At 37.9% G+C, this 14,263-nt stretch overlaps 1 protein-coding gene across 1 annotated transcript in view; it reads right to left on the bottom strand.

Annotated features, from left to right (window-relative positions):
- nbas (NBAS subunit of NRZ tethering complex) overlaps window positions 1-14,263 on the bottom strand; it is a 205,906-nt gene that overhangs the window by 86,179 nt on the left and 105,464 nt on the right. Inside the window, exons 39-40 of the mRNA XM_065256755.2 lie at window positions 9,216-9,292; window positions 8,139-8,276 (exon numbers count right to left, since the gene is read on the bottom strand). Of these exons, the coding sequence (XP_065112827.1) occupies window positions 8,139-8,276; window positions 9,216-9,292 (215 nt within the window). The remainder of the gene's footprint in view (window positions 1-8,138; window positions 8,277-9,215; window positions 9,293-14,263) is intronic.

Genomic DNA, 14,263 nt, shown 5'->3' with positions numbered 1-14,263 from the left:
ATCTGTATTAAATGTAAATATATTAGTTATGAAATTATCTGTCAACAATCTATGATCACAAAACGAAAATGTTTTCGCAAACTTTATTTTCAGATTGCTGATTAAAATCGAGTAATAATGGGTTTAAAAATGACTGAACCAAAAATTTGCCAAATTCTAAATCCGCATTGTACAGTAAATTCCATTTTTATGCTTGGATTCCGTGATTCCGTCCGTGTTTTCTGCAACGTGGAAATCCTAGGTCTCTAGATTTCAGTTGTCAAGCTGCAACAGTTTTCACATGGTTAAACGAGGATTTAAGGAGGATATAAACTATATTTTTGCACTTCAACATTACAGTATCTCATGGCAATTCGTACATATTTCACCAGGTGACTCATTTGTAGTTCCTATGAACACATTCATACATTGTTTAATAGCATTTTGTGCCTTGACAGCTCCAGTCCCCATTCATTTCATTCATCAATAATTATGTATGCTCTAAACATTATTTTTCAAAATGAAAAGGATATTCTTAAAAAAAAATCACTTATTGACTCCATTACAAAAACAAAGTCAGGTTTTGGAACAATGTGAGCATGAGTAAATGACACAATTTTTTGGATGAACTATTCCTAAATAAATAATAAAACCCACAAGAAAATAAAAACATTAAATGAAACGAACCACAGCAACAGAGTGAGAGACATGTTAAGGAAGATAAAGCACGGACCAGATAGAAAAACAGTGGGGCAATAAAAAGACACAAGTGGCATATCTAAAACGTGTGAAGATCAGACATGATGGATGGATGTGGCGAGCATTTGAACACCATTTTCGAGACAAGCTCTATCATGATGAAACATCTTCATCCAGCCATTCTCTTTGTCTCTTGTACTTTGTCTTTACAGAGTGACAGTCCAACCTCAAGCAAGTCTCACCCTGTAGCATATCTGTCAATTCACATCAATCTGTCAGCCTCTCCAGACCCTTTCAGCTGTTCACACCTGCCCTCCGCTTCATGCGCAAGCAATCAGGGTCTCCGCTGAAAAGCTTTGCTTTTGCACATGCACTGCAATAACTGAAGCCACGTCTGAAGCGCTCAGGGATTCGGGAGGGTTTTGTACAGTAATTAACGTTAATGATGTTAAAAGACCTTTTTCAGCAGGTTAATGCACATGGGTTGCCACATATTTCCATGCATCCATCGCAGCGAGGTAAAATTATAGGCTTATCACGTATTATTTGTGCCTTATTTTGCAGGTGTGTGGACAGCAGTGCAAAGGTGGCCCGTTGGATACCACCTTGTGGGACGGTTTCTGCGGCAGTCTGAATACAAATGCTTCATTATTGAGAGTATAAAATAAACATTTCGTAAAATCGCAAATGAAAATACTGCAAGCCGGCTTATTTGAAAACAGTCAGTATTGTATGTGCTCCCAAACACCTATTTAAATGTAATTGATGTGTAGGTGGGTCAAATACGTGCTTCAAATGAGTTTACTGGAGGCTATCATGAATGGTTAGGAGGTGTTCTCAATCTATGTACCCAGCGGTTCGGCTCGACAATTATATTAAGCAGAGCTTTGATTTTACTTCTATAATGCAAGAAACGCTTGCATGCATACTGCTTCAGCATCCTCTCAGCCAACAAAGAACCAAAAATGTGCCGTATCCAGACGAATACGGGTAAAAAAAAAGAAAGAAAGACGTCTGCTTAAAAGGATTAAAGAATGGTCTACTGGTCCCTAATGCACAGAGAGAAAAGAACAAACACATACAGTACAGATTGTTAAAAGGAACATCTATCAACATCAAATAAAAGGCGGATGACTAATCACTGCATCCTTGCTTATACGCAGAATGCAATTAAATTACAAGCTCACTTTGTTTATGACAGACACTGCACACGATGTGAATACGTCAATCGTTAATAATACATTTATGAAAGCAACGATACCTTTGTATGTGGAACTGAAAGACAAAAGGCAGACTTACCATTTTATAATAGACCAATGTGGAAGATTTTATTTTATATAAGCGAATGGATGGATGGCGTGTGTGCTTTAAAGGAAAACACCACCGTTTTTCAATATTTTACTATGTTCTTACCTCAACTTAGACAAATTAATACATACCTATCTTTTTTCAATGGTTGCACTTAATTTTTGTAAAGCGCATCATGAATGTGTTAGCATTTAGCCTAGCCCCATTCATTCCTTAGGATCCAAACATGGATAAATTTAGAAGCCACCAAACGCTTCCATGTTTTCCCTATTTGCTGCAAACTAAGTGCTCTTCCGCCATACAATATAGTAATATATAATATAGCTTAAAAAATCGCCACGTTTTATTTTGTGTCACCATACTTACTCGTGTAATCTCCCCAACAAAATTCAAATCAACTAGACTTTAAGTTTAAAGCCTAGCATTTAGCCTAGCCCCATTCATTCCTATGGATCCAAGGAAAAGTTTTATTTTGTGCCACCATACTTACTCATGTAACTACTAATGTAACAGTCTTTAAATAGGGAAAACATGGAAGAGTTTGGTGGCTTCTAAATTCATCCCTGTTTGGATCCTAGGGAATGAATGGGGCTAGGCTAAATGCTAACACATTCACAAGGCGCTGTACAAAGATTAAGTGCATGCATTGATAAAAGTTAGTTATGTATATATCCGTCTAAGTTAAGGTAAGAACATAGTAAAATATTGAAAAATAGTGGCGTTTTCCTTTAAAACATGGTCGTACGTTAAAACCCCACAACTAGGGTTGCCGCGGTGACAGAATTTTCCCACCGGTTAATCAGCGCGTCACAAACCCGGTGGTGGGAGGGGCTTATAAATGCACATGCAGACGTGCACATTTTACTTTCACTTTTGAATTATGCAACTATTTAAATGCCATGCTTGCGTACGCTGCGTTAAATTGCGTATGAATTTGTGTGCAACAGCTGGTAATTAAGTGCTTGAGTCAATGTGAGCAGGTAATTCTCACAGAACCTGCCAGTCCCTAGCAGAGCAACTGGCTACTTCTCCATAAAGCACTGCTTGAATGATGGGTTTATTATTTTTCTTGATGAAAAACACAACAACAAAATGATCTCGCTTATATTAAACATTATATATGTATATTATAATAAAAATGAGTAAGCACACGTCTTCTGCCATCGTCTGGTCAGTCAGCTCGTCTCGCACACTCAGAAATAAATGAAATCTGACACCTGCTGCTCTGTGACGTGACGCGCGTTGAGCTCCGCTGAATTCAGGCAGCAAACACATTCAGTTGTTAGTGTGTTTGCTCTCTCTAACGAAACTAAATGATTTAATTACACGAAAATATCAAAACGACGGTGAAATACGGTGTCGCGGTGGGCAAGTGATCTAACCGGTGAGAGGCTGAATCACCGGTAATCACTGTTTCACCGACTATCGCGGCAAGCCTACCCACAACAGGTCTGCAATGCTTTCGAATTAAGACATGCACTGCTTTCCATATCAACAGAATAAAAATCGAAAAACAACGCTGGTTGGAGAAGAAACACTTGCTCACTGTTAGTCGGGCGTCACAGTACAACAGGATCATGGTCTCGTTCCTACACCAAGAACATAATTATGCACTTAGATTTGAAAGAAACATCTTGTTGGGCTTAATTTGCAATGCAAAGGCAGCGTGCAGCTCGAGATGAAGCAGAATTCATCCACGGGCCTGGCTGCATGCTCCTACAGACTACTTAGTTTCAATAACAACACGTACATAGGCCGTACTGATGATGTCTGAGGGGGATCGACTGAATGCCAAAGAGAGCGAGATATGATGGGCGAGAGAGAGAGATGTCTCAACAGAAAGATTATGTGTTATGACACTGAGAGAGGATTTAAATAAAGAGAAATAAGGATAAATGGATTACCGTGAAAGAGATGAGTTATGAACTGACGAGGATAGTAAGAAAAATAAGCAAATGAGGAGACGGATGGATAAAAACATGAGAATTCAAAGAGGTACAAATAATGGAGATGTTTGAAGCTCGCCTTATAGCTTATCTGCTGAATAACCGACTCCTTCAACAAATATCATTAAATCCAAAGCATAATGTCAGAAAAAAGGGCACTTTGAAAGAAAAAAAAACAGAACGGAGCAAAATATTATTTTTCTCTCTATCAGTGGTAATGGACTTTTTCTACCATTTAACCAAAGCCACATAAAGGGCCATTACAACCCATTATGAGAGATGTGTTTGTGTGGACATGTGAGTCAGTATATGATGTACAAAACACTGGGCACTTTGTACCTCAGGGTTCCTTGGAAAAACACTTTGAGTGCACGGGTGGGCAGTATGTGGCCGGTGCACTGTAACCTTCAAACCATCAACAAAACAATAATTTCCCTCCATGACCTTTCTATTGCTCTTTATGTACACGGTCATTCAAAATTTCTGTGAGCGTATTTTGAAGGAAATTGATGTGAAAGGTATTAAAAAAGGAAATGTTCTGGGAACAAGCCAAATTGTTAACTTGAAGGGCTTTCATTAGTGCATTTGCTGCCAAGTCACAACCAGTACATTGCTAAAAGCACAAACGAACAAAATAAAATGTTCTTTTGTTAGCTCGGCAAATGAAAAATCTCTTGAAAATGGTACACATTAGTTTTCAAAAACAACAAATTATTTTCAATGCAGCCAAATGTTCATTTTCGATGAAAGACTTCAAAATTTAAGGTTTAAAATAAATGCCACTTTTGCCACATTTGATCTTTCTGGAAACTGGGACACGAGTTGCTGTTCGCAATTTTTGTGAAAGTGTTACAAAGTCACAGTACTGATTTATATTCTTCGCACTGCAATATAATTACAAGAACATTTCCTTGTGTTTCTTTTTTTTATGTCTTTAAAACTCTTCTGCCTGTGGCAAAGCACAGAGCTGATAACTAAGTGACAGCTCTCAAAGATGAGAACTGCAAACGTTTCGTCTTTCACTATTGAAATGCTCACAAGAGAATGAAGTTTAATGACTTCTGTTCACAGAATTAGCTTGCAGATCTAGTTCATTAAAACAAAATATCTTCCAACTGCCAAACTTGTATCAGCAGCAAAAATCTTCACTATATCTTGGCAAAAATCGAAAAATAATATTAGGAGCTCAGATGCAAAAGCATCTGAACATGTGATAATAATATTAACCGAACGCTCTCAGCACGTATTATACGTTCATCAAATACTTTCGCTTCAAATTCATCTAACCCCCAACCTTGGGCCTTCAGAAATACTCTGCTTTGTTGGCAAAACCCACTAAGCGACCGTGGGTCACATTGAAACTTGGGTCCCTTGTGAGTACTTGGACCTGGATGCAACCCAAATGTGGCAGTGACATGGATCACAGCACCCCCTAATGTCTGGTTCAGATTCTTCATATTTGCAGTATGACTTTAATCAATGGCAATGTTTCTAGTTGCTTCTTTACTGATTTTGTTTACGATTTACTATGTTTTGTTCAAAGAAGTGGATTTTGTTTAGAAGGAGCTTAAGGGCGCATTCACATTATCCAAACCAAACCAAGCCCCAGCGCGATTGTCCCCCCTCCCTACTCCCCCGGATGCACGCACTCACACTGTACTGTTATCGATCCGAGCCCAGGCGCGCTTTCGTCATTAAGATGCGATTGTTTTGAAAAAGCAGGAAGTAAAGCGCTATCTTAACACTGGAACCCACCGTAATGAAAAGTCTGTGTTTTTTATTCAGAGTCATTTGGTGCGCGATTACAGACAGCCCTCTCACATTTCATCATATTGCTTAGTTGATTTGTCACGTGTGCAGTTCGGACATTAACATAACCCGGCTGCAGGCATAAAAAGGTTTTTACGGAGGCAACTGAAGGCGAGTCGTTGCGCAACTGACGTCTTCACATTTTGAATCGCACTCAGGCGCGCCTGAAGCCCCATTCAGACAGATAGCGACCAGCAGTAGCAGAGCGACGCGATCTCATTCATTTCAATGGAAATCGGGCGACTTCCGGCGACACGAGCGAAAGTGACCGTTGGGGACCGTATGGGTGTGTCTAGCGACGCGAGAAAGTTAAGAAAAGTTTAACTTTATGTAAATGTCAAGCGAATTTCGGGAGCGACTACCAATGAGAACAAAGTAATGGAGTTCACGTCATCCTTCTCTCGTCACTTACTGGCATGGATGGTACTCATTTGTTTATGACAACCAGATTTAGAAACGCCTTATTGAAAGAGACGGGCAACACAACGATAACGTCGCTGGCTGTCTGAACGAGGGGTGAGCCTAAGTGAACCACGCTCCAGCCCACCTCTGCAACCCGGCCGGGGCGCGATTAACCAATCCGTGCCCAGGCACAGTACAGAGTGATCACACTAGTCAAATGAACCAGGCTTTGGGGGTCAAACGCGCCCGAGCGCGGTTTGGTTTGGCCAATAAAGCTTGCGTTCACATTTCGCGTATAAATACTATACAACGAGCCTTCCAATGCGGCATTCTGAAATGTTGAGGTATTTCCAACTGGTTGTGGCACCAATACGGCTGAAAAAAAAGAGCATGTCGTGACCGCGCTGCTCTTCATTTGAGCACGCTTGATGTGTGCCTACATTTAAACAAAAAAACATATTTGCACACACAAAAGAAACAAAATGTGAACATCCACTTGTCAAATTTGTTAAATACCAATGAAATAACTAAAGTGAAATTGTGAAAATTAGGCATTTCAATTACTGACTAAAAACCTTTTTGCCATTAAAGTGAAATTATTGAACATAAATAAAGAGCCTGATTAAAATGATTATTTACAAGATTTAACTGATGCACTTAGGGAGTTTACTGATGCATTAAGGATTTTTTTCATTTAAACGTATCATATTTTAGATAGACATTTGTTTGCATCATTTGTTTGCACATCTTACTTAATTTGCTTTTATATATATATATATATATATATATATAAATAAAAGCAAATTAAGTAAGATGTGCAAACAAATGATGCTCAACCTTTTGCATGCAAGGGTACCCTAACCATGTCTAAAAAAAAATTACTTGGTTTGATATTTGTAATATACAATGCAAAGAAATCTTTGTGTGTCATTGTATGACCTTGTCCTTCAACAGCTATAAAATTGGTCATGGCTGGTCAATGATTTTGAATTAATTTAGGATTCACACAATAAAAGCTATAAAAACCTCAAACTGGATTCTCTTAACCTAAGGTTCTGATAAACTCGTGACTCGCACCGTGAACCTGTAATGACAGTTCAACAACCATTATTTGCTTACCACAGTTTATAGGTTTTACGAAGCGCTGCCGAACTAACACGTAAACGCTGACCTTCGTGCTGAGGACCGATAATGAAGTAGTTTTGTGAGGATGGTGGTCAGGATGAACCCGGCATGAGGTGAAGAGACGAGAGACAGAAACCCTGTAAGGGACCTTCCACCTCGTTAACCAAGAGCTCTCAAAGTGAACTGAGAGGAGCATGCATCATTATAACAGAGAGAGAGAGATAGAGAGAGAGACATACGAGGGGAACCGCAGAAAGAGATGCTGTGGTGCAACGGAGGGTGAAAATGAAAGATGGAATTATGATAATGGAACAGAGGCGGAGAGGGCGGGAAAAATGAGAAAAGCGGCGCTCGGAGAGAAGATGCAAAAATCGTAGGCAAGCGGTGAAGCTCTGTCATGTGTAATGCAGATAAACCTGAAATATTACAAGAAAAGGAAATGGAGTAACGGCGCGGGAGATGTGCGAATGAGGTAGAACGTGGAGAGGAAGACGAAACCAAGAAAGTGAAAAGGCTGCAATACCTTTTTATCAGCCCATTTCAAGGTGAGAACTTTTATTGTGTCGCTAATGAATTCCGTTCTTGACTCGTGTAAGTGTTTGCAAACTTGCTAAAGCGCAAGATAAGAAGAAGGCCCGGGGAATGGAGGGTGAAACAGAAATTTGTAATACCTAATCAGGTCTATAAAACCCAGAGAAAAACAGTGTTCTATTCATCTGTGTTTCATTTTTGACTTAAAAGATAAATAAAATCCTGCATTCCGCTGATATCAGGGATATTTCCGAAAGGCCATCAATGAAGAAATAAGGTGAGGTTACAACATCGACCAGCTAATCGGCCACACTTGACCCCTTGGTACAGTATGCTTACCCTGTAAAGCGGGCTGCACTTATCTTTAAAGCAGGGTGCTAGTCGGGAGTATATCTGAAGAGAGTAGTAATACGCCGCTAACTGTAGAGACAGTGCAGATGGGGGCTGCTTCTCAAAACACAAGTTTGCATCCAACACCTGCAAAAAAAAAAGAAGACGAGTCAGGTTCAAAAGGCATTCACATGCACACTCAATGTCAATAACAAATGGAGGATTTATGGGTGACATGTGCAACTGTGAGCCCTGGCTGTGTCCGGTGAAGCGGCACAGCTGAGAAAATTCAATTTTATGTAACCAGCATTGGCTTCATGCAGCAACTACCAATTGAAATCGAAATATTGATGTAATCTGTCTCATGCATCTACGGCATACTCTACTACTATATAGTATCTATTGTAAAATACTACAGGAAAGTGTAGAAGTTCTTGTCAAATAAAACAACACTTTATGTTCAATGCATCAGACTTTAAATGCTCCACTGTAGCTACGGCCAGTTGCATCGCCAATATCAAAAGGGCATCCTGTGCCTCAAAAGCCAACAACCTTCAGGGAAAAAAATCAATGTACGCATGAATGGCATACATTAGCAATACAATGACAAAAAGCAACGGGACGAAAGGACATTTGAAACTCATGGCTAATGTCCCTCGTGAGCCGGATGGGCGCTTTGAGTGACTGAACGTCTCATAAACTCGACCCGTGAGGACAATCGAGGCCAAATTATTAGGAGGACGACAATAGGTGGGCTAACGCCACATCAATTTCAACCCATCTTCCCCTCATAATGACTTTAGAGGTATCACAGGGGACATACTATCAATTGCAAGCCCATTAAGATAATTTCAGATGATTTAATTAGGGTCTGAACCAGTCTGGATCAGGTGGATGTAATCATACTTCAAATCGTGGATCTGAACCTAACAATGCTATCTAATGGAAATTAGATGTCGTATTAGATTTTAAGCTATTGTTAAATGCATCTTTCAATACTGCAAAGAGATAAAAGGAGTTTAAAGAGACATAATCTGAAGCACCAGTGCACACTCACAGCTTTGCAAATAGAGCAGTCAGACTCACCTGAGGTAGAGCCAGTAAATAGGCCAGGGCAAGTGTCATATCTTTGGGAAAGGCATCACTGGCCAGCTGAAGAAGTACTGTGAAATGACAGCGAGAAAAAAGATGGATGAATATTTTAGAGGTAGTACTGCAGAAGCACATCCTTGCAGAACTTTAACATGATGGGACAGAGAGCGAGAGAGAGAGAGCTGGATAAGTGTAAGTGAGGAAAATGAACCAGTACAGATCTCATTGTCACTGCATACACTTGAAATGTGAACAAAATACAGATTTCACAACATAGTCAACCTATAAACAATCAACTACCTTTAAATGGCGAGAAGCTGTTTGTTACACCGTTTCGAACTGGGCATGATGCAATAAAACAACAAATGCTTCAAGGGATAGTTCACCCAAGTCATCATTTACACACCTTCATGTTGCTCTACACCTGTTTGACTTGTTTTATTTTGTTAAACACAAGAAAGATATTTAGAAAATTACGGTAACCACAACGTTACGTTGATAATATATATATATATATATATATATATATATATATATATATATATATATATATATATATATATATATATATATTATTAATCTAGATTAATCTCATACAAAATAAAAGTAAACACACCTACATATACTGTACATATAAGAAATGTTTTATTTAAATATCGTTTTTTATTTATATATAATTTAGAATATGTAAAAATATAAATAAATATATGAAGAGTTTTGTTGCAAAACGAGAAAAATCACTTTTTTTTACATTTTTGTCAAAACATGTTTATTATTATGTTATCATGTTATTATTTTTTTTTATGGTGCTACTTAGCTGTATTTTTTAAGTTATGAAGGTTTCAATCAAATCAAACCAACTGCAGTTGAATTGATATTAATTGGAATGCACAACCAAAAAACATGATTTCTGAACAATTAAAAAAACTGAGTTATCTCGTTTTGCAACGAAACTCTTCATATATATATATATATATATATATATATATATATATATATATATATATATATATATATATATATATATATATATATATATATATATATATATATATATATATATATATATATATATATTTATATATATATATATATACACATGTAAGTGTTTCTTAAATACATACATGAATGTGTGTGTATTTATATATACATAATAATTACACACAGCACAAACTCATGTCATTCAAAAAATTACTTTTATTTTGTATGAGATTAATCTAGATTAATCTATGCCCAGCTCTAATATGTTAACATTATAACATGTTAAAATTGTCACTTTGTAGGGGTGAGCAAAATGTGCCGTTTTTGGGTGTGTCCTTTTAAATGCAAATGAGTTGATCTCTGCACTAAATGGCAGTGATGTGGTTGGATAGTGCAGACTCAGGGGCGGTATTATCCCCTTCTGACATCACAAGGGGAGCCAAAGGTCAATGACCTACTTTTTTCACATTCTTGCAGAGAATGGTTTACCAAAACTTAGTTACTATTATGTTAGTAATTTTCTAGGTTGATAAAAGCAACACAATTATAGCACTTAAACATGGAAAAAAATCAGATTTTCATGATATGTCCCCTTTAAGAAACCACTTAAAGATTATCAAAAAAAATTCTAAATGTTATATTTTTAGGTATGTGTTAAAGTAAAATTATTATTTTTGTTTAAACATGGTGCAAATAACAAAAAAACATACAGTGCTTGAATACTGCAAAGAAAACAAGTTCCAATTTATTTTACAAACACAAAATGCTAATATTTTACTAAAATATTTCAGAAATATACATTTTACGGAATAACCCTGATTTTAAATCAAATCTTTAATGTGTCTTTGTATCCACTCAGTCTTTTGCATTGCTGTTGGGTTACTTTATGTCGCTCATGAGGTTTGCTTTTGTTGGAATTCAACAGACACTGAACAGAAAGGGTCATTATACATGTAGAATTATTATTAAAGGTAAAACTGGAGTGTGTATGTATGTATGCATGCATGTATGTATGCATATAAATAAATAAATTAATTAATTATATTATATTATACAGTATACAGTGGTGAACAAATCATTAGAAAACCTGACAGATCTGAAAATATAGTTTTTTTTACAGCCCATTGCTTGTTCATCTTATCTACCGCATTTACTAATGTTAATAAATAGAACTTTATTAAAGGGGTGGTTCAATGGTATTTCATGCATTCTGACTTATTAACACAGTTATAGAGTTGTTTCCTCATGCTAAACGTAGACAAAGTGTCAAAAAATGCAGTTGGGCGTGTTACAGAGTATTTCTGTTCCGAATGCACTTCGCCAGGGTTCGTACAAGTTTCTGAAAGTTTTTTTTTCCGATTACGGGTTCAGCTGACGTTTCAAGGGTTTTCTACTGTATACGTATCACTTCTTTATATGGGCACTTCCCCCGGAAAACCCCGCCCACCCGTCACTCAGCGGGAGACGCTAGAACTTGCAAACATCATGTCACGTGTCACAGCTTTGTTTAATTTCAAAACTCAACAATGGCACGAAAGATGAAGTGTGTTTTTGGATGTGAGTAGAAGAAAGCCAGCCTTATGAAAACAATGGATATCGTTTATTATCCGGGGTAGCAGCGGAGTTTTGCGTGTGTGTTTGATAAACTGGATTTTACCAACCGGGTCATGAATTGCATGCGGTAAGTAAGACTTCTGTCTTATGTTGGAAATAGGCGTGTGCATATTATATAAATGACACGAACATGTAGTGAATCATAAGTTATAAGCTCCTCCCGCGGTAGTAACCCCTCGTTCTTAATTTTTTCATGTGTTATCGGAAAGATTCGACAAAGCTAATCTTTCTTGTATAAATCTGATTAAACTAAAGACTCTTTGGAGGTACAAAGGATGTAATACTACTCTATAGGTACTCCAGATTAACATCAGAAATGCAGAAACAGCGTGTTACGTGAGCTTTAAAAAGTGTTACTTTTGAAATACCTGAGCTCATGTGTGCCTGAAGCTCAGTGGTAGATTACTGTGGTACTGGCACTAAAGTTTGTGGATTTGATTCCAGGAAACACATACTGACAAAACGTATATACATTGTAATGCACTTTGGATATAAGCTTCAGCCAAATGCAAAAAAGGGAACATTTATAATGATCTTGAGAGCAAGTGTTTGACCTCATTTAGCAGTAAATGAAAGCCTTATTCGTAAAATCCCTTTAAATATGATCAATAGGATCTAACCACAAAACAGTAACACACATGGGAACAGTATGTTCAAAGCAATTCCACTCTCAGAGTCAGACAGCCACGCAGACATACACAGACTATCAAATACAATTAACAGGTAACCTGAGAGTAATTTTTCAGACAGCCCATCAGTTCTCATTTCCGCGCTAAGAGATTTTAGTTTGCTATTCCAGGTCTGCGCCGGTATCAAACGTTTTTGTGTGTCAAATAATTCTTGCAGAGACGATGTAATTGAAACCAGTTGTGGCGGTAAGAGTCTTACGTGTGCTGAAATGACAAAAGCTGAAGCGTTCCTAACTGTTTTACTGTAGCGTTCTCAGCTGTTTGACAACTTCGCATGACATAGTCTTTCTCAAAATCCCTTTTACCTTTAAAGGGGACAGAGAATGAAAAACCATTTTTACCTCGTCTTTTTTGAATAATGGTAGTCTACCCGCATTCACGAACATACCTGTAGAAAAAGTGCTAGACATGCTAAACATCTCAGTCTCATAGAAATTCCTCTTTTAGAAATGTCAGCCAGAAAACGGCTGAAAAACGGCAGAAATCTGAAAAACTGATGCTTATGACATCACAGGTATCTCACTGCCCCTCCACTTTAAAATAATTGGCTACATATTTTGAGTGGCAGCAAAGTCAGCCAATCAGTAATGAGATTGCAAGTTAAGCCAGTAGGGGGAGCCAAATAGGTGCAAAACCACTTGTTTAAAATCCCCCACCCTAATAGAGCTATCTGAGAGAGGTTTTTAGGAAGCTTCTAAGGCATTACAGACCCAAAAAAAAAAATTGTCTACATGTCACATCACAGAACAAGGATACATACTCCGTTCAATCATTCTATGTCATCTTTAAATCTAGAGAGGTGTGGCTTCAAGTAGCGACTAGAAGTATGCAATTAACTGTGGAAAGTTTATAAAGATAAAGATTAATACCCAGATTAATTAATATGCTTTGGTTTGAAGAGAAAAAGATAGAGAAACAGATAGTTGGAGAGAGAGAGAGAACGAGCGAGCAAGAAAACCATGATTTGCAAAAAAGAAAACTTTATTATATTTATGGCTGCAGCTAAATGAGAAAATATCCTGAAAACATCATCTTTAAGCCTTTCACACCTAAGCACAGAGATTAGAGAGGACACTAGCAACGGCAAAGATCCATGACTGTTCTTAAAGGAAAAGTGAAGTCAGCATACATTTTAAAGCGCAGGTCATTAATTTAGTGTTATCAGCCTGACTCAAATACTTCCCTTTCATCTCACGTTCTCCCAGGCGAAGGTGACTTTACGTTCACCTGAGCGACAGTGACATCGGTCGAATGAAAAGAAAGGATAAAATGAAAGGAAGAAGTAAAGGAGAATCGCAATTTGCATTCTTTCACCAAAGTTCCCGGAGCCCTCCCATCATTCCGCATTGATTTTCCCATTCGGCTCATCCATCTTGATGCGAGAGGCCTTGATATTTTGACTAGCTGCTATCTCTCTTGTATCGAGAGGGTGCATGTTATTTACTGCTGTCTGCTTGCGGTGAGTACACATTAATTAATCAATATGACGCTATTCTTCCGGACATGTAGCCAGCGAGTGGCAATACATCAGGGAGAGATGAGATGGGGAAGAGGGAGAGGCTGGTACCTGAGGAGCTGCCCCGGGGCTGTGAGATTACAGCGTTCCCTAACAAGGACATTGCAGTTAACAAGAGGGCGATGAAAGACGATTGATGGTGGAACTTTGAGCAAATGTGTAACGCTAATGAGGACGGTCGGTGCAAATACTGGATGCTTTTGTGTCTTATGAATTTATTTTAAAGCATAAGAGGAACAAAT

This window comes from Paramisgurnus dabryanus, chromosome 12 (assembly GCF_030506205.2).
Source record: "Paramisgurnus dabryanus chromosome 12, PD_genome_1.1, whole genome shotgun sequence".
Classification (NCBI taxonomy): Eukaryota; Metazoa; Chordata; class Actinopteri; order Cypriniformes; family Cobitidae; genus Paramisgurnus; species Paramisgurnus dabryanus.
Note: the sequence above shows the minus strand (reverse complement) of the source record. Positions and strands in the feature narration are given on the sequence as shown.